A 26854-nucleotide genomic window follows, 5' to 3' on the forward strand; every position below is an offset into this window, starting at 1 on the left:
TATCACAAATTAAATCAACTATATTACAACTTTTCCCCTGAATTATAATTCTTTTCCCTGCGCTGTCAACTTGAACTTGATCACCGGCAGTTTCCAACATGTGATAAGCTAATACTCTTTTACTCTGTTCTCGATAGGTCACTGGCAATAGGTTTCCAGTTGTTGACACTATGGAATTCAATTCCTTCTCCTTTGACTGCACAGTATCCTGAGGAGATATTTTCCGTTTAGAGGGATCTGTGATAGCGATGGTGGCGGATCGCTCACGATAAGGTCTATGTTTGTCCACACGTCGCAATGCATCTTGAAGTAAAACTAGCTTTTTGTCATCGGCAGTATTCTCATCATTAATGAATTTGCTTAGATTGTCTTCAAAACGTTCCACGGGCGAGAGGACAAGTTCAAATGGCGTCAATTTATAGGGTTTAGCCGTTCTCTAGAGAAAACTGTTTACAAGTCCTGCAATTATCGACAGTTAAAGTGTAAAAAAAACTACCGCCCGCTTGAAGGAGACGTTTTCTTTTCAATTTTTTTCCCTTTTTTTGCATGCCAAGTCGCGTACAGTGGAACGATGTTGCTTTGTCTGTTATCTAACACCTTTTGACAAGTCTACATTGCCCTCAGTTAAATTTGAACAAAGTTCAGATATTAGATTAATGAAATCATTGTCAACACCATGTTTAAGTATAGCCTTCCTGAGTGGAGGCTTTGAAGTGCCTAAAACGGAAAATAAATGCCGTTGTTGGTGTAGTCTCTTCAGTGTCATAATGGCAACTAATAGCTTTTTCTACTTCTCACTGGAAGATATACAGTAATTTTTTTGTCAAAAATATCTTTGACTACACGTAGATCCTCAGGTGTGCTCTGATTAAGACCTAGCAAAATGTACCCGTAGGGCTTATTTGTCGCCTGAGATTACGCTGACAGCAGAAATTTGGGGGCACCGGGATATATTTGCTTATTGACAGCAATTAGCGAGCTAGAATACCGAACAATTCGGTAGACAATATAGATGGTACAATTCACAGCAAGGGTTCTCATATATTTGCTCTGATGAAACAGATTGTGTAGAACTAGGATTATGGAAATGTTTTCATGATGAGAGCGAACGGTAAACATTTTTAGCATTTCCTGTGAGAACAAATCAATGGATTCAGCCAAATCATCAATAATTAGCCATGAGTTTGGTTCAATTCTATTGAAAACATCAAGTCCCCGTATGAATTGTATTGGTATAGATGTGGTAATAGCTTTTATTTGATCATAGGACTCTTGCAGAACACTATAGCAATAATACATTTTCTTTGGTTTTTGCAAAAACATTTTATTACAGTTTTAAATTATATTAGCTAAAAGTTTCGTTTTGCCTGACATTGAAGGGGCACACAGAAACAACCTGAATGGTGTTTAAAATTGATACATACTGCTGTTGACAACAGTCAGACTACAACTAACTGTAAACCATACATGTCCAATGAATAAGTAATAATTTTTTCTTAGATCTATCTAGTACAAGAACAACAAAAACAATATTTCATTAATTTATTCGATATAAGAACACTGGGTTTCAACAGGAAAAAAAACTCTATTTGTTCAAACATGAACAACATTTACTTAAATAAAAAAACACTTCTACTAAAACAACATTTATTAAAATAAAAAAACACTTCTGTTCATCAAGAACAACACTATATGTACAACAATAGCACTTATTGTCATAAAAAAACACTTTTTGTCCAGCAAGAACACTATTTGTGCAACATCACTATGTGTACAACAACACTTGAAATAAAAACACGAACTCGAACAATAGCACAGTTGAACACTATGAATTTAATACCCTCCACCCTCCGGGAGCCGCGGGCCGAAGGCCGGCCGTGGGCAGGACCCCCCCTCCCCCGGGAACCTGGGCCGAAGGCCGGCCACGGGTGGGACACCCCCCACCCCCGGGGTCGAAAATATATACAATAGTCGCCGTTACTGAAGGCTATAGCATTTAATTCATGAAAGGTTTGGTTAGGTTAATTTATGAAAGGTTAGGTTACAGCATTCAGGTTTGAGTTAGGTTAATTTATCCAGACCAAATTGATTGCGATAGTCTATGCATTCAACCCGGTCTGAAATACGGTAGTGGCCATGGGGGAGTACATTTACACCATTCTCGAGCACAAAGACTTTGTTGGATATACATGACATTGCATTCTTTTCCACTCTAACAGTATAATTTATGTACTGTAGAGAGTGAATTGCAAGCACTTGTGTTCTCGGCACTAGGCTAATCTTTACACAGTTTTTGTACACACTCATGTTCAAATTGTTCTTTACAAAATGTGTAGGCATCCCTTTACATGCCTGCTTTACATCCCTGTTATGAGGATCAACGCAATATACTTTAGGACCCGGGAACACCCCCTTGGATATCAAATCACTCCCCGTCTCTGATTTTCACATGAGCAGTTGGTTGGGGGCCTGACGTTTCACCAACTCGGGGTAGAGAGACAGATTCCAGTTAGTGAAATCCATCCGCGAGCTAATGTGTTCCCCATTTTCTAAATCCCCGAATAAATCCCCTGTTTTTACTTTTAACAGCAGAGAAACTGTATCCCCATAGTAAACTTGAACCTCCCCCTCCCGTGGTCATTGCACCTTGCACATATTGTAAAAAAACGACAACATGAACTTTTTGGAAATTTCAAGTACTGAACTACCTCCTGCTATATTCTTGTTCAGTACCACATTTCTTTTTATCCTGTGTAGAAGAACCATGCTTGCCTCTATGCTCGTGAACGTTGTAAAATTGGGGTCAGCAATAATTCGTGCACACTCTTGAGGGTCAGTCACGACGTCGCAACGAGATCTGTTCCGTACGCTTTCACACATTTTGCCAAACGCTGAATTTAGAATGAATTTGTACACTTCCTTCTCTACTTTAGTGTTTGCCCGAGAGTGTTTATCAACAAAAGTGTCGATAGACGTCCTTAAGTAGGGTTTTTGATTGAATTGCAGGACCCTATGTATTTTAGTGATCTTGAAATCATTGTTCACCATCCAGTGCAAAATCACAAGGTGAACAACGATATTCTCTTTAGGATTCAGATCCGCAATCAGTTTTTGCTTAGAGGGGGTCCAGTGCATCCCCATATCCTCACCCAATGATCGATTGTAGGGACTCAGTGAGTCCTTGGTCACTGGTTGATTGATACAAGGGAAAACAAAATCTCTGACTGAATCATGAAGCGCCAATGGAATGTGACCATCAATTTCAAAGAACCATCCTTGTGGCCCATTGTTCAGGACGGTGTTAATGTCAGGGAACTCACAAGGATTCTCAATGCATTTATAGTTCCCACACGGCAAAGAGTAGTGAGACATTGCCGAAGGGTACAATGAGTTCATGTCCAAGAAAACTGCATTTGACTTTGCACCGGTGCTGTTTCGTCCGCTTGGATCGGTTATCAAAACACGATCCCCATGAAAAACATACCCACCCCTTATTGATCTTTCTGCAAAAAGGTGTTGATCTACATCAGTTATCAAGCCTATTTCCTCCCTACTAATTTTTAAAATCAAGTCCATCACCAAATGTGGTGTGGAAAAATAATAGCCTTTATCTAGTCCAAACTCTGAATAGATTTGGTCTGTGTTCTTGCAGACAATATCTAACAGAGTTAAAACGTCACTGGCCAAGTACAGTCTACAATAATCCCACCCATTTTTACAATTCCCCTTATCCCACACCTTCTTGTCAAATTCATATTCCTCGGCTGTGCATTCACTGTTGGTGAATGAATTATAGAAAGCTTCAATTGGAGGTAGTTTCTACTCGCTATTCGTATGCATAAACACCTTTACAGGTCATTAGGTCATACATTTCACTTTCTGGAAAGTGCTGTTTAAGCAAAGGAAAACTATCAAAATTGTCAATTTTCTTCACTTGAATCAATTGACTCAATGCCTTGGGAAAAAACTAAAATAATCTAAAAACCTGATTTTATTACAGCACGTATGTCCATTATTTACTACCTGCCATTTCAACTCGAGAAGCACTAGCTTCTCGGCCGATATGAGAATGATGTTATAGGTAAATGAATTGTTTACCCATTGACTATCTACTCCCCTTCCCTCCCTGAGCATACGTGCCAAAGCCGGTATAATTAACTTTAAATCCTAATATGAATTATGAATAAAAACTTGAATAAGAAACTGCTGATTAACGTTTATATTGCACGATTGATGCGCTACCGCTATAAAATTACTCCCCCCAGAGGATATTTCCGGCCACAAGTGATCGTGATCTCTGACTTTCCCCTTCCCTCCTCTTTTCCCTATAGTCCCTTTCACCTTATCCCCCTCTTCAAACTCCCCCTTACAAACCCAGCATATTTTTTTATTTTTAATCGCGAGACGATCCTTTGCAGACAATAGCATAGGATAATGGGTATTTCTCAAACGAGAAATAGCTCCATTAGCGGTGCCAATTAATTTAGTCAGTGCCTTGACCATGCACTCTCCCTCATCCAACGTTTCAACAATTTCTAACAATTGCATAGTGTTAGAAGTGCCTCTTTGCGCGTGGGCATAGGAGACTGCAATGGCTCGATGTTCTTTGATTCGATTTTTAAATCGAAGATTGTTCACTTCCACTAGCTTCCCTTCACAATCCAAAGAGATATTATTGCTCTGGAGGAGGGTGTTTTGAAAATTTTTAAAGCGTAAAATGGCCCTATTCCCCGAAATCGTTTCCACTGACTGGTAGCAATGCCGTCTACAGTGCTTATATGATTTTGTAGTTTTAAATCGCTACGAAATCGAGACAGGCATATCGGACAGTAGAAACATAACCCCATTTTCTTACCACCCCCCCAGAACTCTACTGATGTCTGTAATTGGGTTAAAATGGCCAATTGCATTGGGGTCACTAGGTGGTGTGTACAACAACCAAACCCAGTGCTTCACCAATTCAATCGACGGGCCTCTTGCTCGGAATACCCCCTTCTTTTTAGAACAAACCCCATCCTCAAATTCGGTTTCATATTGAACCACAGTAACGCCGATATTTAAATGAGCATGGGCCGTTTCAAAAATATCAATAGACCTGAGCGTTACTGGGTATTTTCCTTCTAAACAAGTGAAATCTACAGTGGGAAAATCGGACCCCTCCTTCCCATGCACAGCCCAATATTCTAAATTATTTTTTGAAGCGTCATTTGCTAGAGGCTCAAATGCTGACATGAGGATAGTGTACATGAAACATTTTTGGCCTGTTTCAAAACAGATTCGGTGAACGCCTTTGCACCCCTCTAAATCTGGATTATATTTTAAAACTATTGCCCCCGCCCCAGGTCCCCCTCTTAAAATAAAATCTTTTTTAAATTTACAAATATTAACGCTTAAATTTCCAACAAAAAGAACTACAGACCCACTACCATTTTCACTATAATTCTCGAGATGGGTAATAATGTGGCCTATCCAATCCATAAAAACACCCTCAAAAATTTTATAAATGCGAATAGACCATTCGCATCTCGGTGTGTATATAATGATGATAAACTTCACTTTTTCCCTCATTTAAATAAAACACCTTTAGAACAATAGAAACATTAATTGGATCCCTACCCCCCCACAATTGAATCTGGTTTTCTAGCAGTGCACGAATTCTATCTACATATTCATGGACAATTTCTACAGGGTCAAACACAAAATTACCACCCAAAAGCCAATTAAAAGGGTCCCCAAAAGTTGCAGTGTAGACAACTATCGTATTTAAAATTGAATTTGAGAGCTGAAAGTCAGGAAATGATGTAAATTGGATATTATCCTCCCCCTCCCCCTCTTGTATATTATCACCATCCCCTCCCCCACATTGCTCATCAATAGGATCGTTTGAAGACATTCCATCCTCCCCCTCTTGTATATTATCACCACCCACCCCCACATTGTTCAATAAAAGGGCTATGGGAAAACACTTTATTTGTTTGAAGTGGAAGGATGTAATCAGCGGGGGGAGGGCTCCCTATTGATTCCCCGGTAAAATCCTCTAATAGCTGTAAGATGTTTGGACTCAAGTCTCCCTGCTCAACTGTGCTATTATCTACATTAAAATAATCTGTTAAAAAATCATCAATATTATCTGGAAATTGTAGTAAAATGATACCATTCCATAGTGAATTGTTTGAGAGCTCCAAAGATGCGTCTTCTTCTCAATTCGATGAGGATGATGATGGCAAATAAGGTGCCATTACAACCTATAAAATAAAATTGCTTATTTTCAAAGTATCACCCCTATTTTTAAAATTGGATTATTATTTACATGCACATTGTAGCATTTGGTTCCCTACTCTATATATTCTGAAAGTTCCAAGTTAATACAATCTAAAAGATGACATAGAAGGTTTTGATCTTTTTCAAACAACCCCTCAAAAAAATTTCATATTAATACTCCTTATTTGCTTTGGGAAAACATAATTTGAAATGTATAGAAATTTGTTTTCAAGAAATTTTTAGATGCAAGATTGAGCATTCGTTTACGATTAACCATATTATGACAAGACTATAGTGCCTTTTATTTGGCATCACTAGTTGAATTCGGTTGGGTGACTCCATGCACTTTAAATGATTCAAAATAGTGAAAAATTTCTTTTAGCATCTCTGACACGCCTTTACTGTGATGAAATGAAAGGCCTAAAAAAAGGCTTACTTCTAAGTCCCTTAAAACTCGGGGAAAACTATAATATTCTAGCGAAAAATAGCATTATTAGTTTCAAATGGTGAGATAAAAGACTCTCTAACAGCAAACTAGAAATTAGCCAAAAATATTATTATGTGGTTGAAAAATAGCGAAGATGCCTGCAGTAAGCAGAGAAAATAAGGTGATAGGAAAGATTAAAAAAAAGTGGTTTCTTTGAAAAGCAAAAAAATTAAATTATATTTAGGCATCTCTGCGGGGAGGGAGCAGAGAAATTTATAACAATGGTTGTGGTGGGGGATTAACAATATAGTGAAAATAATATTTTGATATCTCTGACACACTTTTACAGTGTTGAAAAATGGTGAGAAGAAGAGGCTAAAAAAAGAGTCGGAAGAAATAGGTAGATATTTCTGTAACCAGGTAGAAAGTAGAGGTAAAAATGCTTAAATTTCCAAATTCTAGCTGGACTTGTGTGCCTGAGGGCCCTGGCAAAACATGAAGGGGGGCAACCTCTTGAGCTTGAGTAGACAGGACAGCTCTTGAAAACTCGGGCAATGCATGCTGGAGGGTAACCTCCTGACCTTGAATAGACGGGACAGCTCTTGAAAACTCGGACAAAGCATGATGGGGGGCAAACTCACGATCTTGAGTAGACGGGCCAGCAATATACCGGGCTCGTGCAGTCGAGGCTGTAACCTGACAAGGCGGCATTGAGGCTCGATGAAGCGGAGCTTATATAGATGCGGTATCGATGTCGCTGGCTTGTACAGCAGTGTTCTCCATCCTTGTGGATCATTGTCTTTTCGGTTTTTGACCAGAGTGCATAGGGGCTGGCACTGATGGGGCTGCCTCCCCCTCTGTTGCTCTCTTTGATGGAGGAGGCACGCATTCTTCATAATTGTCCTTAAAAAGAAGACAAAATTTAGTATGGAAAATGATTCCCTTTTTACAGAAGAAAAATTAGTACCCCCCGCCCCATAACCATAAGTTTGTCTAGAAAGTATTTATCGCAAAGAGGCCTCTCCCCCCGAGCGCAAAGAAGCCTCTCTCCCCTTTTCAGCAAAGCAAAAAGTAAAATTTAGCGAGAAATATACTAGGCTCAGAAATCAAACGTTTCTATTATACAACTTGTGAAAAATAAATCTTGACAAACTGTAGTCTGTAGCCTTAGGATAGAAATCAATGTTTCTATTTTTACCATTTAGAAAAAAATTTAAGTGTTCCAGTCTATAGGCTTTAAATAAGATAAAAAAAAGGTCCTTAACCCAGCTTATAGGCTTAAAATTTGCGATAATAGGTTAAAAATGCTATTCAATTTACGCATAATAAAGCTATGTAGCGTTTTCTTAAACCCGCCCCCCTTACTTTTCACCCGAAGAAACAGTTTGTTTTCAATTAGTACCCCTCGCTCCTAGCCAGAATTTTTCTAGAAAGCATTTATCGCAAAGAAGCTTCTCCCCCCTTTTCAGCAAAGCAAAAAGTAAAATTTTGCGAGAAATATACTAGGCTCAGAAATCAAACATTTTTATTATACAACTTGTGAAAAAATAAATCTTGACAAACTGTAGTCTGTAGCCTTAGGATAGAAATCAATGTTTCTATTTTTACCATTTAGAAAAAATTTAAGTGTTCCAGTCTATAGGCTTTAAATAGAAAAATATCGTTAACCCAGCTTATAGGCTTAAAATTTGCGATCATAGGTTAAAAGTGCTATTCAATTTACGCATAATAAAGCTATGTCTCTTTTTCTTAAACCCACCCCCCCTTACTGTTCACGCGAAGAAACAGTTTGTTTTCACCTTACAACGAAGCTGTTAGAATCGAGACATTGCCCCTTCCCCGCCGCCCCCCTTTTGCATAATGTCCTTAAAATATTTCTATATATATGAAATTTTGGAAATAACTCGTTTCCCTATGCCATACAGGTTGCGTAGGCTTAGCTTAATTAACGCAATCTCTTTCTGCATGAAACTGTTTTTAACTCGACGGGAAAAACTATCCTTTTCAGCGGAAGCTTTTGCTATCCAAATTCTTGTATATTTAGCAAAGCCGGATGTACTTGACGGGTGTCAGTAATTATCAGCTATTTAAATCTTTGCGCGAAATCTGTAAGTCAAGCCATAGCAGTGAAAACAGTTTATTAAGGGATTGACAGAAAGTTGACACCGGATTTTAGGTAAGATACAGAATTTATCAAAAACAGAATTAAAAACATAAACAGGGGGAGGGGGTGATGGTTTACATGGTAAAAAAGAGCGTATTTTACGCTTTCTATCGGCTTTCTATACATAGATACTCTGAGGTTCTACATGCCTGAAGCAACTGTTACTGCATTTGCAGATGATACTGCTTTGACGATTTCTGCACAGTCACTGGAAGAACTAGTAGATAAAGCAAACCGAACGCTGGAAAAACTTTTGGTGTTTACCTCCTTTAGTTACCTCGCTGTTAATACTTCTAAGACAAATTATATGATTTTTAGTAGGGTAGGAAAAATTGTAAATAGTGCTTCCGTAGTATTTGAAAATTTGTCGCTTTCACAGGTTTTTGAAAATAAATATTTAGGATTTTATGTTGATAATAATTTGAGTTGGAAGAAACACATAAATATGATTTCTTCTAAACTTGCACGAGGTCTTGGAGTGATGCGGCGTTTTTTTTTTTTTTTTTTTTTAATTTTAAATTTTAATTAAGTTGTAAAACAAAAAGTTAACAAAAAGTTAAATTGAGTTAATTTGTATTGAATGGTATGAGAATAGTAGAAAGAGTGAATGAGTTTTGGTTTATGATAAAAGATTGTGTGACGCTGCTCAAGTCACAATAGTGGATTAATAAAACGTCATACGTTCTTACCATTTCTACGTTTGTTGATAATGTTATTCAAAAAATGTGTTGTAAGTGCCAGTTAAGTATGATGTATTATTAGTTGAAAATAAAAGTCAAGTCAAGTCAAGTATAACCATTATATAGTGGATTTTGTATTTGGGGGGGGGGGGGGTAAAATTTGAATTTACTGGATGGGTGACTATGTAAAACGATTTTATTTGGAAATAAATTAGAAAAATTTACTAAACTGAACTCACATTATAAATCGATGTAGTCAGAGTATCCAAATCAATAATATCCGAGGCTTTATCCTTGGTTTCTTAGAACTTTATGAAAGTTTAATCACAACGCATGTCTGTTATATACAAAATCTCAAGGGTGAATTGTGATGTAATGGGAAACCTTACATAACCTCCCTGATTGGCTTAGAAAAAGACACATGCTTCCTGTTCCCGTTAGACTCGTGTATCAATACATTTCCCACCGACTATGTAAATCAAGTTCTCGGAAATCCACTTCCCCCTCGAGTCCTAGATCAATACATCTCTCCCCCTTAATGCGCATGTGCAAACTTCGCTCCGGAGTCATTACACCTAGACAAACAACAACAAATAAATCGACCTTGACCCCATTAAACTCGATCGATAATCCTTGAATAAATTATGTCCCGTCAGCGTTAGACTAAATTGTAGATGGTAGCACGCAGTGTAATCAGGAGTCATTAGGTAATTCCGACTCTCTCTCTCTCTCTCTCTTTCTCTCTCTCTCTCTCTCTCTCTCTCTCTCTCTCTCTCTCTCTCTCTGTCACTCAACCTCATAATTGTCCCGTCGGGTCGGAATCTTAAAAAAGGTGAACTAGGACACAAGCTCTAGTTTGATATAAAATTGGAACTTCTGAATGGCTCTAAGACCTCTAGGCAATCTAAAATGCTGCTATTTAAGTGATACCATTTAATGGTCTGATGTTTTTGTCTTGTTTTGGTATTATGAAATTGCCTTTCTCTTGAAATAAGAGTGTGTCTTTCGTGGTTGCATGAGAACTAACTTCCGAGGGCAAAAAAAGTGAAGTTCTGTGTTTCTTTAGAAAAGAAAGCTCATGTGTGCTTGGTGCTGAAATCCCAGGTATATTACATTTTAGATGCTTTGCCTAAGGAAGCCTACTGCGACTTCGAGCAAGACTGGTGTGGCTGGAAGTCTGGTGATGCAAATCTTCATTGGGTAAGATTTCAAGGCAGCACTGACAGAACTGATACAGGACCACGGTACGATAGTACCTTTAAAAATACTTCAGGTAATTGAAATATATCGTTTTGACAGCAAAAAATCTTGCAAGGAGTATACAAATGACTCATCGCTTTAAATCTAGAATTTACGTGTCTCCTCCCATAGAATCTAGAGCAGGAATGTCATGTCTCTTTTCAAAAAATCTAGAGTCTAGATTCGTTGAGGTTTTGTTATCTATTTGAATTGCTCTGAAGTTAGTTTCTTCAATAGGAATTTTAAGCAACTGAAGTAAGAGTAGGATATTTTAAAACTCAAAAAGTAGGATGTAAAGCCAAGTGTTTTGCCTGTTGTCTCAAAATCCCAGAAATACTCCAAAATTAGATCTCTTATGAATTAATAACATAAAAGTTCGTCAAAGTGACAGTTTTCTGAGTTTTAAAGGCTTAATTTTGGTAAAAATAACCTTTTTCATGTGAATGCCGTCACACTCAAAAGCATTTAAAGAGCAAGATTCGGTCTTTTTTTTCCAGTGGTAGTCGTATCATTTTAGGTATCTATGACACATGCCAAATTATACAAGATGCCATATGACTCCAAACAGCTAAAGCAAAAGGCGTGGGCAAGCGACAACGAGACTCAAGTTGCATTATAAACGAAAATGTTTCACAAAGAAATCTGTGGTTTGAAGACAAATTAAAATTAGAATGGAATGAAGGAACGTGTTATTTTCGTGTCTGTGAAGGATAAATACGAAGAAAGAATTTAATTAATGCCAGAGTTTTGTAATTCAATTGAAATTGCTAATTTGCCACCCTATGACTATGTCTGGAAATAAAGACATATTTTCAAAGATCTTCAAAGATCAAGAAAAATGACAGACTTTCAAACATCGTCCTTTTTGGCCAACGATCTATAGCTAAACAGAATAAAATCTTCAAGGTTATCCACGAATCGGGTGGGAAAAGGTCGTAAGAAAAGATTTATAGAAAATTAGAACTTCTTAGGAGTGTAAAAAGAGGGAAGCTTTAATAGATTGGGGTGGAGGAGAAACGAGGGCAGCTGTTTTGGCCTTTGGTGGCTCGGTGTTGAAATGAGTTGCTAGCTGTAGTTGTAGTACCAAAAAAATGTATTGTGCTATATATAAGACAAAGTTAATACATATATTCCTGTTGAAATATGGTACAGTTTATGCCGGCTTAAATAAGCTTTCACATTTTTGTTTTGGTATCAAAGGGCAGAGCCATATAATGGTGCGCGTTGAGACTTAATCTTAATTCTCGTCGTAAATTTCTTCCAATGCCAAGAAATTACGAATAAAAGTCTTGATTTAAGTCATTTTGAGCCTTACCTTTTTTTACATTCCTGAGTAAAAAATGGAAAAAGTTCACTGTATAAATTTAGTTAACGTTTGATTAGTTAATGCTATTCGCATGGATTAGAAGAAAGTTGAGTTTATGTGATTTAGTAAGAAAGGGTAAGTCTGGAGTAGTAGGCCCGTCTTCCATGAAATTTTGACGGCTGTATATAGCTGTAATCCTTCCCCCTTCCTAAGTGAAAAGCTGAAAAACATTTCCCTTTATTAGTTACTTCCTCATTTCCATGGTCATGCCAAGAGGGTATTCAGGTCCCCCTCTGGATGAATTAGATGCTGACTCTGCTTAAACTTGTTTTTTTCTGAACTTTTATTCTTTTCTAAAAAGATTTTGGTGGTGTACTATAAAGATTTGTTTTTATGAGTGTGTAAATCGTTTATTTTTGGATGAATTGAGTAATGGTAGAAAAGCCTTATAGAAGAAAAATAAAATATACCTTAGAAAAATATAATTTTCATATTGATCTAAGACTTATACATTTTATCACCTCAGCATTTACCGCAGATCGTCATCGTAAAAACTGTACCTCTGAATATATTTTTTCACCAGTATCTATGTATTTTTTACTGTTGATCTTGCATTTCCAATTGTACCTTTTTTTCTTTTTTTTAGGCCACTTCCTCTATGTCAACATGTCTCAAACTTCCCACTTGGGTGACAGTGCGTATCTTGACAGCAGCAAGTTTTATCCACCTCCTTATTATCACAGCAATAAAAGCTCGCCATATTATGGTTCGTGCCAGGTAGAAAACTTCAAAAATCATATTTTATACTTAACTTTTATAAGTAATTTTTGAATCTCTTTTATTGATTGTTTTCACTTATGAAACAAAAGCATCAATTTTTTATCACCACGTTCAAGTCAAAAGAAATCAAACTTTACAATAATGAAACAGAGAAGATTTTATTATGGCCTTAGTTTATTGTGCCTCAGCTAGACCAAAGTGATGGTGAGAACCTAAAAAAAAAACAATTAGCGTTGTACACCCAAAGATCAAAGTTGTCAACATCTACTCAATACTCATAATGATACAGAAGACATGGGTATCTAAAAAAGACAGACATTATTTTACTTCCAAAAGCATTCTTTTCAGCCTAATAAAAAACATTCTTTTCAGCCTAACAAAAACTTGAAAAATAATCTATATAATATTAAAGTACTTTTCACCATAAAGACTTTGATTGCTATGCTAAAGGTTAAATTACCCTGATTGGTTACCCTTTTGAGATAACAGACAAAATTTTAGGTTTTAATAAACGATCATACCAAACACAGAGATAACAGGTGCTAATAAGATGAATAAATAAATCTTAAAACGAGTAAAAACTAAATTGAATATTCAAGTCAAATTTATAACAAACAAAAATTACTATAAACAGAAGTTCGGCTCCTGCCCTTTGCAGCCAAACTGGTGTGTGAGTAGTATACTACTACTACTACTAACAACTCACCGCAGCACCAAGCCGCCTCGGGCCAACATAGCTACGCACGCTCCTCCTCCACCCCAATCTATTCAAAGCCTCCCTTTTTACACCCGCCCACGAAGTTCCCATTTCCTTTAAATCTTTCTTTATGACGTCCTCCCACCCCAGACGGGGACGACCTGCTTCCTGTTTAGCCCTAGACGGTTGGCCAAAAAGAATAATCTTCAGCAATCTGTCATCCTTCATCCGCACAACGTGCCCTAGCCATCTCAACTTTTCTTTCATTATAGCCCTAGAGAGCGGTATTGAACCACATTTTCCGTATAGCCTATTGTTTGAAATACGGTCAGTCAGCCGGGTACCCAGAACAATCCTTAAGCAATTTCTCTGGATAACATCTAGCAAATCCTCATCCGCTTTTCAGAGCGTCCATGCTTCAGATCCATATTTGCCCACTGTCATCACTGTAGCTTCTAATATTCTAATCTTGGTTTGCAGACTTATCTTCCTATTCTTCCAAACTTTTTTTAACTGTGAAAAAACCTCATCCTCATCAATCTTTTCATTACCCAGCGTCACCTTTTCATTTTCACTTATTCCTAGCCTTAGTGACTTAGTCTTCTTAACATTAGTTTTCAAACCTATTCTAGTGCCCTGGACTCGCAAAACCTCTAAAACTTCATTCATTTTGCTCACACTTTCATCTAGGATGCTTAAATCATCAGCACAATCTAAGTCCAGGAGACTTTTTCCTCCCCATTTGATTCCGTGTTCTCCCATTGCCTTTTCCTTGAACAAAGTCCATAAAAGGAGTTGCCAACATATTGTATAGTTTGATAAGTCAAGATGCAGCCCTATCGTGGTTTATATGGAGCCAAAAGGAGCAGTCAACCCCTCCTAACTAACCACTTGTGGTCCAGGTACACCAGGGTAGGGCTATCATCAGATTCTTAGACCATATACCATGACCATTGATTGACTATGACCATTTGCTGACCATATTCGTTTATACACCTATAATCAAACATTTCCTCTTTTCCTAACGGTAACTCCTTCATGTACCCTGCATAATTTAAAACCCTTATACAAGGGCTATTGGGGGGCATGGCACCCTGGAGGCATCGCATCATGGATGCATAGCAATTTGACCTTTTGACTAGTTTGAAGAAATTAGTAATTGCAAAATTTCAATCATTGTACAGGAGAGACAATTCCTAAAAAGAGCCAGGAGAGGAAGGGGGGTGGTTTGTTGCTCTCCAATCTCTCGTCAACATTCCCTCAACATACCTTGAAAGTTAATACCTAAAGCTCTCAGCTGTTCCTTAGATATTACTTATATTTTGTTTCTACAACTCGCAAGCACATAGTTTGTTTTGATAGTGTTTAAATATTCCTTAAAGTTTTACCTTAATGCTCGAAGCTTTTTCAGAATTCCAGGATCAATCACGCCCTCTTTTCTGAATAAAAAAAAACTTGTATGTTAACAACAGGCAACTTAAAGCCCTTGTTTTTTTTCAACCCTTGAATCATACTTAATTGATTTTTAAACTATTTTGAACAAAATTGCTGTCTCTTAGTTTTGATTTGATACATGGGGGAAGTGATGAATTGGGCTTGCTGCCCTCCGATCACTTTTGAATCTTAAAAAGGGCAAATTTTTGTTATAGCTTAAATTAGAATTTGTTACTGCGTTGTCAAATAATCTTATTTCGAATAATTTTATCATGGAGCGGTACAGTAGGTTACCCTGATACGCTGAATATGAGGGTGCAATTTTCTTTAAGATTCCTGTAATTTTTTGGGGTGTTTTCCTCTTTTTATAAAATCAGGCAGGTCCTCTCAGCCTTGCGGCTTTTGGTGAATAAAATTAAACTTATTAAATATTATGCATCTGGAATCAGAATAAAAATTCTACTTCTTTCGATATATTTAGCGTTATTGAAATTTTAGTTCTTGAAGCTTCTGCTAAGATTAAACCGAGTCACTCTTTCCTTATAATCTTAGTATGGAACGTGATTGTCTCTTTCTAGGTTGCTAGCTACCGCTGCAACCTGGATTCTTTACTATAATTTTATGTAACTAGGTAGCTGGATACCCCTGCATTCCAAAAACCCTAAAAATAATATTGTATTGTTCATAGTCTTTTACTAGATTAATTACAAAAGGCACTAGATATAGAAATTTTAATTAAAATGAGCCAATAAATTTTTCTGACACTATTTTTAGGAGTTATATGTTATTGTATTTCTTAGTCTGGTACGTGATCGTCTCTTAATAGGTTGCTATCTACAACTGCAACCCTGTTACTGTGAAATTACAGACAGGACAAAGGCCTATGACTTTTTCTTAATTGGAATAGTAAGAGATGACCTGGCTACAACCTACGATTATGACGTCATTGAACAATATTGTATATGCAAATTTCAGTTTTTCGTGAAAAATTGATTATATTTTAAGAAAAAAATTTTAATCACAAAAGGTTTTTAACCAAATTAATTTTCTTTAAAATGAGCCATTAAACAGCTCTCTATGATGCTCCAGTGCCAAGCTATCTGAGGAGGAAAAGAAAAATAGATATAGTATATGCAGAATATCATAGTTCAAGCAATTTATCTTTTTTTCCAGCCAATAGATTTTCCTCATTATCCAAGCCAAGGGATGGTAATTTTCCTATATAGGGGTTTCCTATGTAGGGTATTGCTAGCTACCGCTGCCACCTGGATACCCTAGAAAAATTAAGGCTACTATAATTAATTAATACTTTGGTTACTGTGAGCTAGCTTTCGTTCTTTATTATAACACTATATTGTTCACATGAGACCATATTTTTTCAATGTTTAAAGTTATACAGATTAAATCCTACGTCGAGTAGTTAAAACCTAGAAACTAAAATTTCAAAAAAATGAGTTTTCTATGGAAATATAGCACAACATCATAATATTGCATTTACTTTTACGCCATATATGGTCACAACCAAAGATTATGACGTCATTGATCAATCTTGTACATGAATATAAAGCTTTTCGTAAAAAATTGATTTTATTTTAAAAATTTATTTTGGTAATTGCAAAAGGTTTTTAATTACATCAATTTCCTTTAAAATGAGCCATTAAGATGCTCTCTATGATGTTCCAGTGCCTCGCTAGCTCTAGAGAAAAAAAAAGAAAAAAAGATGCCGTCAATGCAGAATATTGTAGTTCAAGCAACTTTTCTTGTTTTTCAAGCCAATGCATTTTCTTCGTTATTCAAGTAAAGGAGGTGAAGGTTTCCTACACAAGGGTTTCTGACAAGGTGATTCTAATAGTATACTTCGTATTTCAATCAGACTCTATTTTTATGATTTATGGGCTACTGTACTGCTTAGTATAGGAGGTGATCGTCTCTTACTAGGTTGCAAGGTACAGCTGCAACCCGTATTACGCGTTACGTATCAGGAACGGTTTGGAGAATATGTCTAATAAACTAGTTTTACTTAGTATAGTACAGTGTTTATGCAAGACACGCTAAAAGATTAGGGATCTTCGGAATTTATCAATGAATTTTATTACACTTCTGTCTCCCCTAAAATTATGGTCTTTTCTTATAACATTGTTGATAGACAATCGGTTCAGGAGAAACATTGCTGATCAATAATCGTGTTCTAGTTACTAGCAGAGGCTATCTTACTTATAATTCCGATTACTTATAATATAGCCTTACTTATAAGGCTATATTATTTTTTTGAAATTTTTTGGATCGGGAATTTCTCCCTCTGCCTCCCAAATAAGTGAAATTAAGCCCCCTAACTTGGATGAGCATCATAAAGCAGGGCTTATCCGCATGTATTTCTATAAATCTCTCTGAAAGATACCCAGCAAAGCAATAGCTAAATCAAGTATATAGCATCATCAAAGTTAAATGTAGAAGCAACATTAACTTCAAAGGAGATTGTTGAAAAAGAGCTAGTAAACACTAGATCTAGCTTAGTAATGGATATTTCTTGCGTTGCGCAAGACACACTAGAGGATTAGGGAGCTTCGGAATGTACCAACGAATTTCATTACAGTTCTGTCTCCCCTAAATTTATGGTCTTTGCTTGTAACATTGTTGATAGACAATCGGTTCAGTTGAAACATTGCTGATCAACAATCGTGTTCTAGTTACCAAAAAAGCTATCTTGATCATAGTTGTGGATGAATATTATCCAAGATTAGAATTGCTGTTTGTCAAACCTGTTGGTCGAATTAAGCAAGAACTTTTGTTCAAAATCTAAGGAGGGTATATGTTAGTTATTCTTTTTAATTTCTTCAATATAACTATGAAACTGAAATACTTTTCAATAAAAATACCTCCCAAAAAGATTTTTTTTCAAAATCTTGGGAGAAACTAAATGTCTTTTGCCCCCCACTACCCAGTTGCAATAATTGCATCTTGCGATTAAGGATGTTATATTTATTGTTAGCTTGATCTCTTACCCAAAATTACCTAGATCTAGTTTTGAACAGTCCCCAATGAACGACTTAGAAGAGTCACTCCAATATGACATCATGCCCAATATGACATCTGCTTGCATTTAAAGACGCTGTTTCTGTCAAAAGTTGTGTTTTATATAATACATAATATACGGCACTAATGTATCATGTATGATGTCAATTTTACAGCTTTACATTGTCTGACTAAATCCTGAAAGTTTCTGTGTTACACAGACAATTTCTCCAGTGCCCTTTGGAGATGAAAGGATTAGATATTTAAACAAAACTTTTCATGCCTTATCATGGTTGCAGCATCACCTGCAACCTAGTAACGAACGAACCGCAGCCCATAGCAACCAAAAATTTAAAAAACACAGTGAAGAAAAATCGATAGCGAGGAGAAATTGCAAAATATAGCTGATTCAGGAATGGCGACGATTTGTTTGATTTTTATTTGTAGTGAAATCTTATTTTGAAAACTTTTCGATAGGAATTAAAGAAAGTAGCCTCAAACTCCTCAAAAATGACTTCTTGCGACTACAACTCAGACTATTAGTTATTGCGACTACCCGTGACTGCGAGTGTGACTACTTACGACGGCGACTGCAATTACCTGTAGTACCACTATACTGCTATTATACTACTTACGACGGCGACTGCAATTACCTGTAGTACCACTATACTGCTATTATACTACTACTATACTGCAACTATTAATACTACCACTACTATACTACTACTATTACTACTATACTACTACTATTGCTGCTGCCACTACTTCTACTACACTACTACTACTACTACTACTACTGCTACTATTACTACTGCTACTATTACTACTACTACTACTACTACCATTACTACTACTACTACTACTACTTCTACTACTACTACTACTACTACAACTACTACTACTACTACTACTACTACTACTACTACTACTACTACTACTGCTGCTACTACTACAACTACTACTACTACTACCAGTACTACTACTACCACTACTACTGCTACTGCTGCTACTACGACTAATCTACTACTACTACTACTACTACTGGTCTACTACTATTACTACCACTACTACTACTACTACCACTACTACTATTGCTATGTTAGTATAAGTATCAATCATCCAAAAGACTATAGTACGAAAAAAAATGTTGCAAAATTTTCCCAAAATAAAATAGTAACCCAAAATTTTGTTTCGTATCGAAAAAACCCAAAAAAGATTAAAATTTCAATTAAAAACCAACAGAAAATTATTTTCAAAAATATTTTTTGTAAAAGAAGTTTTTCAAAGTAAAGTAATGAGCTGCAATAAACCAAAGAAGAGTAGAAATAAGGTCAAACAACAATTCAAGATATCAAAAAAGTATAAATCACCATAAAAGTATCACCATAAAAGTACAAGTCAAAAAAGTATAAATCACCATAAAAAAAACTAAATGAATGTCAAATAGTCGAAAATTTGAGACGAAGAGAAACTACCACTGACAGAAGTAGGGCTAACGTTGACTATGCCGCCTAAAGACCAGTCTTCTGGTCTTTCTAAAAAGTTTGTCTAAATTAACTGCTAAAATAGATAGTTATTTTTCTTTACTTCAACTGAAAGTTTACAAGGACAAGGTCTAATAGCAAGGAAACACTACAAAAAAGATTTTAGGTAACAATCATTATATATAAAAAAAATTCTGATGATTTTTGCGGCCCCTTCCCATTTTTATCAGAAAAATTTCCCATCTCTTTTTTTTACATAGATTTACCTACAATATTATTTTAAGTTACAGGTTAAAAGATCGGAGAAACTAGTCTGTTTTCAATGTATTAAATTCCACAAGAAGGAAGAAATCGGTTTGAATTCCTATTTTTATCAGGCAAACTCTTGCTATTATATTATGCGTAAAGAAAGTTCGATCTTGATTCCTTATACACTTGATTGACCCGCGTCTTCACTGGGCCACGCCAGGGGCAACTAGATGTATATATATTTTTTCAATTAGTTCGTGTTCAGAGTTCGTGTGCAGAATTCAGAGTTGATATTTGTAATAAAAGTGAGTTATTTTCTGCGATGGTATTAGATTATTTTCCTCGAATTCCGGTTGGGTTAGGAAGAGAGTACTGAGAATTATCACCATTGTATTATCCACTGGAGCGCCCTTCCCACTCTAATAATATATTTATTAATGGTGACATAGGTCTTGGTATCTCGAACCAAATAGTGTGGCACTTCTTCCCCCGACAGGAAGTACATTTGTAGTACCTAAACTGGGAACAACATTAGTGCGGGAAGAACACATTAATCACGTAGGACCGCTCGAACACGTTACTATGCTCTAGCGAAGGCCAGTAGTGGCACTGATGGCACTGTGTCACAAACACAGACATCACCAGAACATACACTGGTGGCGTTAAGACACATGTAGTGATTTTAAATATATAAAATTCATAGAGCATTAAGTTACCCATTAAGATCTGTGAGTCTAAGAATATTTGTCATGTTTTCGAAAAAGGGGGAAAAGCGAAAACACCCATAAAAAGTCAAGTGATCTCTATGAAAATTGCACTGTCAGGTTTAGTACATCAGAGAACCTTATTTTAGAGTATTAAGCTCCTATCTATAAGAATGTGGAATTTTGTATTTTCTCCTCCAAGATTGAAGATTACGTATGCGTTTTTATTAGTTTTATCTCTAAGGGTGATCGTTTCAAACCAACAGTCCTAGAATATTAGGAGAGGGCTCGTTCAAGCGTGAACTGAAAGTTCCAGTGACTCTTTTAATTGACCAAGAGGATTGCACGACAAGAAAGTGGTTTTTCCTGTCCTTCTGCGGCACTAAACTGAGTGGCACAGAACCTAACATTCTGAGATAGCCAACGAATTTGAAATTATCAAACACATATATTTTGAGCTTTCCAGCTTCAAAAACGGCTATTCAGTGTGGTGGTGCAGTCGTCTCTAAAAAGTTACACAATTAATATAAAATAAAAGGTTAAAATAAATATATATTTTAAAGCTTCATTCAACTATGTGGATTCTCTTAATTTTTGATAAAATTATGTAGAGTAATGCATAATTACGCATAAGCTATCATTTTGGAGGGTTGCTGAGTCAATGCTTAGGCGGGGCAGGGAGAGGTGGGCCTGGTGCCCACCCCAATCTTTCGGAACCCCAATCTTTCAAATTTTTAAGAGCCTTCATTTATACAAAAAAGGGTATGAGGGAGTGGGGAGATACAGTACTGTGATATGAGGGAGGCATATTGCCCTCAAGATTTTCCCTCCCCCTAGATTTTGAAAATACCTTTCTTTATTTTTTTTCTAATGGCTTCTATTGGTATTTTCCATTATTTTTTTGTAAATGGCAAATTTGCCCCCCTCCCTAGATTCCAAATTATATATTTGACCTCCCCCCCCCAATATTTTTGTGAATTGACACTACTAAAGAGGTCGAAAGAAAACTCTAATTTCTTTGCAGGAACTTTACTAACTGTAGCTATCCAGCACATGAAACTGATTTTGCAGCATGTTTGATTGATAACACATTTTCTAACCTTTTCTATGGGGGGACTTAAGACCCGGTCTCCGCCTCTCTGTTTACGTCCATAGTACAAAGATCTTTCTTTAGTAGAATCATCCCCTCCTAAAGTGGATTAGATCTTCTTTAAAAATTTAAAATTTAATCTTTGTTAACAAACTATTCATAGGTGTCTCGAAAAGGGTGTCAGGACTAGGTATTTCCTCATATCCCCACCCGTTGTCACTCCTTTTAAATCCAAAAATATACAACGCAAACTTGTCAAAATTTGGAAAAAGAAGGAAGAAAAGGGAGGGGACAAGTCTAGAAAAACTGCTATTGAACAAAAACTCATGGAGTTCTTTGCCCCCTACTTTTCCACATGACTGCTCTTTTTGGCAGTACTTAGTGATACATGAATCTTGACATTGACAAGGCTGGTAAACCGTGGAATATTGTAAACATTATTTAAAAAATATATAAAACCTGCTTCGATGCAAAATTGAGCCAGGTCTAGATTCGGTCCAGAGCAAAACCTTCGGTCTGGCTCGGAAATCCCAATTTTCTTGAATTTCAGGGCACTTCTTATTGAAATCATCAAATAATTTTGTTTCTGTATTATTTTTAAAAAAAAAAAAAAATAAAAAAAAAAAAAATTACCTTCTTGAAAAACCTTCTTAAAGATGCTGGTCATAATACAACACTAGGGAGTATTATGTATGCACAGCTGAGTGGCATATATGTGTGGGATAGTTTGAAAAGGTTTAAAATAAAAATAAAATATATTTTTGAATGTAATTAGTACGTCCTAGATTTATCTAATTTTTGTTTGGTGGCTTACGGTGTATTTAAATGACCATTTAAATCTTGAGTTTGTTATAATGAAAATAAATAATTAGCTTAATTGGCTTGTTTGAATTCCGAACGAATAAATATTTCTTTAAAAAGAAAAGTTTTTAATATTGCATACGTATATCAAAGCCTGACACTTATTTTGCAGAAGATAAATGTGTTTTTTTAATGAATTTTTTTTTTCAGTTGATGAAAACGGGCAAAAGACTATTAGACAAAGAAATTTATTGCAACGGTGAACTTTATCAAAAAACATAAATTAGCAAAAAGTAACCAGAAGAACATATTTTCTCTGATGGACTATCCTTTCTCGGCCTATAGAACACACATCTAATCCAGATTTGTTCAAAAAAATTTTAATTCAAAATCATTAATAAATAATTATATAGGTTTAAATTTAAAAGAGGCTATATCATACGAGTGGGCTCATTTTAAAGTGATTAAGTGAATTAAACCCTTTACAAGCATCATATAGTGGCAAATTCTCCTACCATAAAAAGTTCTCTTGGACAACATTGTAAAATTTGGATATACAAAAAATCCTATACTGTTTCATATTTTCAGGAAAACGTGTACTTATACAAATATGAGGATGGCTTATTTCCACCTATATTGAATCTATGTGTTACTTAGGCTGAGAAGCGATATATGTCTGTTCGCAATTGGTGTCAATCTCTTTGCTTACTTTTATCTTAAATCTTTTTTGGTAAAATATCACAGAACCACTCCTAAATTTTATATAGAATAATTTATTCATACAAGACAGTGAACAAAAAAAAATATAAGAACAAAAAAAAGAGTAAAAAAATATGAAACAAAAAAAAGAACAAAAAATAGAATTGAAGAAAAGTGTAAAATCTTTAAAAATGAAACGGCTCAAATTATTCTTCTTGCTAGCCCATGCTTCCTTGGAGTCTAAAGTTTTGTAAATTTATCTTACAGTTTCCTTTATATTCGTGATTTATTTTTTTTTGTATTTGGTCCATTTTCTTCAAATCTATTCTGTTTCCCTTTGTAATTGTCCAACCGTTGAACAAACCCCTTTATGCTTGTCAGATCTGATAGGTTTTCTTAACTTCTTGCTACCTATTTGAAAAAATAGCCCTGTCTTGTCTAGCAAAAATCATTTCTTATCGTTTGAGAACAAGCGCAATTCCCATCTTACATCTAGAAAAATACTCAATCTATGCGTCGATTTGTAGACACAGCTTATGCAAATAGATTTTAATCCTCTTTTTATTTGTAGTTTCGCTTTTCTTACCACATATACGGGCCACATATTGGTGATCTGGTATTGGCCTATATAGAAGATGGCTACAGAACCAAGACAGGTAAAGATCGGCAAGAAGTTCTGTGGATGGATTATCTTTCCAGAGGAAATGTATGGAGGCGAAAAGTAGTATCTCTACCCCAGGACATCAAAAATATGCAAGCTAAATTTAAAATTATTTTTCTAATTTCCAGTTAGGCTATGAAGAATTCGAGCGTCTTAATGCAAATGCCAAAGAGTTTTCGTCCTATTATCAAACAGTTCGTAGTAACAAACTGTAAGTAAGGAGCGACTCGGCTCAATAGTAACCGAAACTCTGAAGTGTTACTCTTCAAAAGCAACGAGACTCAGAACATATGCCTGATTTTCGAAAAAGGGAGAACACCCCTGGAAAGTTCAGAAATCTTAATGAAAATCGCACCATCTAGTTCAGCGTATCAGAGAACCTTATTGCAAGAATTTTAAATTTTATCTTTTTGACAGAAGAAAGATCATGGAAGCCTGTTTTTTTTTGTTGTGTTTTCTTCCAAGGGTAATCATATCGAATCACTGGTCCTAGAATATCGGGAGAGGGTTCATTCGAACGTAAATTAAAAGTTCTAGTGCTCTTTTAAAGCGACCAAAAGATTTGAGGGGAACTAGTCCCCTTCCTATGCCATTTTCCCCAAAAACCATCCGATCAAAATTTTGAGATGGCCATTCTGTTTAGTATAGTTTGAAGATTTAATAAATATGCCTTTGGAGTAAACAATAACACTGCAGTCCCTGCAGAAAGGTCTCTAAGTTATGAATTTTGCCCATTGTTTACATAAAGTATGTGTTACTGGAAAATATGCTGACATTTTTTTTTTGGGGGGGGGGGGGTTATCTGGATGGACATTCAAAGTGGAGAATTTTCCTTGGGGAGGGAAGTTTCTGGAGGTTGAACTGTCTAGGGAAAACTTTACGCCGGGGGAATTCCCCAGATTTCCAATACGAAATTCTTTTATTTGTCTTACTTTCTTTCAGCCGACTCAAATTTACCTGTGGAGATTTTAAGGGTAATTGTCCATGGGAAATTATCATTGGATTGGAATTATGCAGAGAATGTTTTAGTGGGGTGGGAGTTTCCACGGGAGAAATTCTCCATGGGTGAATTTTTTGAAGGAGCAACTTTCCGCTGGGGGAGAGGGATTTCCGTTCAAACTTTTCCACGAAGGGAGGGATTTCTGGCATGATTTGAAAAATAATGAGAAATTAAAGTCTTTTGCAAGTGAATGGAAGAATTTTTCAAGTGAATGGAATGGAAGTGAATGGAAGGGAATCTTTTTCAAGTGAATGGAAGAATTGTGTGATAGGAAGAAGTTTTCAGTCCGAATCGTCCACAAGCTATGTTCCTGGCGGGGGGAGGGTATTTAACGTGAGAAGAACTTCCCATGTAGATATTTTTGTGGGGGAGGGAATTTTCCCTGGAGGGGGAGCCGGATTTCCAGGCCTTATTTGAAAACGATCAGGAAAAATAAAAAAAACAAGTTTTTTTTCAACTGAAAGTAAGAAATAACATTAAAACTTAAAACGAACATAAGTTATTAGGTATATGCAAAGGTTGCCCTCTCCTCAAATACCTCGCTGCTCATGATAAAATTTGACTTTATGTTACAATTCTTCAGGAGAACGACTCCTGAAACACAGGGGCATTTAATTAGAACAAGAGGAACCATTTTTAAAAGTTCTAAAAAACTTTAGCGTGAAGATTGAGGTATTGAAAAGGGGGTAGCCCCCTATTATAAGGAATAATTTCTGTTCGTTTTAAGGTTGATCCTTACTCTTAGTTGATTTTATTTTAATTTAATGCCTAGCAGAGGCATTAAATAAAAAGGCATTGCATATACTAAAAAGGCATAAGGCTTCAATATATTATTATTATTTATTTGTTACGAGCCACTTCTCATGGAAGGAGTGGTCCTATAGACTTTGGAGGGGGCTTATTCAAATGGAAATTCAAATTTTTAGAGCCCCTTTTTAAGAGTCAATTATAACTGGAGGGGAGCCCCACCAAGACAATGCTCCCCTCCCCCTCAAAGGACTACCGCTCAAAATTTTTAGATAGCCATTTTGTTGAAAATGGTCCGTAGATCACATAACTATGCCTCAGCGATATGACAACCCCTCAAAGCCCCAGAGCAAGGGCTGTAAACTATGCAAGCTGCCCATTCTTTACATATGAGGTTTTGTATTGGAAAAATGGAGTGTGTTCGATCTTAGGCGTCCAGAAACGCTTAGGGTATTAAGGTGAAACGTTCAAGAAATGTTGAACATAATTAAAAACACTATATGCAGTATGGTTGTTAGAAGATTGCATCATCAGTATGTAAGGAACGGCTGAGGGCATTAAGTCTCGGAGTATGCTAAAGAGGTTGTTAATAAGTGATGGGTGTGCAACCAGCCTCCCTCCTTCGCCCTCTTAGGTCCAACCTCTGCTTAATCTTGATCAGAATACTGAAAAAGCCATTTTGTTCAAAATCGCAAAAAGGTCTAATTACTCTGCCTCCGGGGATGTCATGTCCCTCTTGGCAAGGAATGTAAATTATTCAACTTGCCCAGTGTTTACATGCACGTTTGGGAAAAAAGGGGAAAAAAATTGGGAAAAAAGGTTAATGTTTGTTCCGGGATGTTGAAAAGTTTTCAAAGGGCACTAGCCCCCTTTTATACCCTTTCTAGCTGTCCTCTCCCAAAGACATCCGGTCGAAACTTTTAAATTGCTATCTTGTTAAAAATAGTCTAAGATTAAGTAATCTTGCGCTCGTATATAATATATCCCAACTCCTGTGGGGCAACGGTTGTTTCATGTTGGATCCTTGCGTCTCCAAAAAGGCTGAGGCTATTAAGGTGAAACTTTCAGAAAATGCTGATGAAAATTTCGAACAAAATCGAAACCCAATATAAAGAGAATGGTCGTCAAAAGGTCGTATCAATAATATCTAAGGAATGGCTTAGGGTATTAAGTTGAAACTTTCAGGGCATGCTGAGGGAGATATTGAAAAGTGATCAGAGTGCAGCCTGCCCCTTTTTAGATGACCCCTCAGCACTGATTGAAATTTTGAAAAATATTTTTTTTTCAAAATATGCAGTAGGTCATACAATTAAGCCTTCGGTCGTCCTATGCCCCCACAGCCGCCAGAACAGCGAATTTAAATTATGCAATTTGCTCGTTTTTATCGTGAAGAATCTATCATTAGTAGTAACCGTACAA

General features: G+C 36.3%; 1 protein-coding gene across 1 annotated transcript in view; it reads left to right on the plus strand.

Annotated features, from left to right (window-relative positions):
* LOC148955698 (tyrosine-protein kinase receptor-like) overlaps nucleotides 1–23820 on the plus strand; it is a 49382-nt gene extending 25562 nt beyond the window's left edge. The window contains exons 3-5 of the mRNA XM_089107888.1: nucleotides 10653–10805; nucleotides 12724–12854; nucleotides 23599–23820. Of these exons, the coding sequence (XP_088964014.1) occupies nucleotides 10653–10805; nucleotides 12724–12854; nucleotides 23599–23820 (506 nt within the window). The remainder of the gene's footprint in view (nucleotides 1–10652; nucleotides 10806–12723; nucleotides 12855–23598) is intronic.
* Nucleotides 23821–26854: the final 3034 nt, after the last annotated feature.

This window comes from Artemia sp. Qi Xiang Cuo, chromosome 2 (genome assembly GCF_049724085.1).
Source record: "Artemia sp. Qi Xiang Cuo chromosome 2, ASM4972408v1, whole genome shotgun sequence".
NCBI classification, from domain to species: Eukaryota; Metazoa; Arthropoda; class Branchiopoda; order Anostraca; family Artemiidae; genus Artemia; species Artemia sp. Qi Xiang Cuo.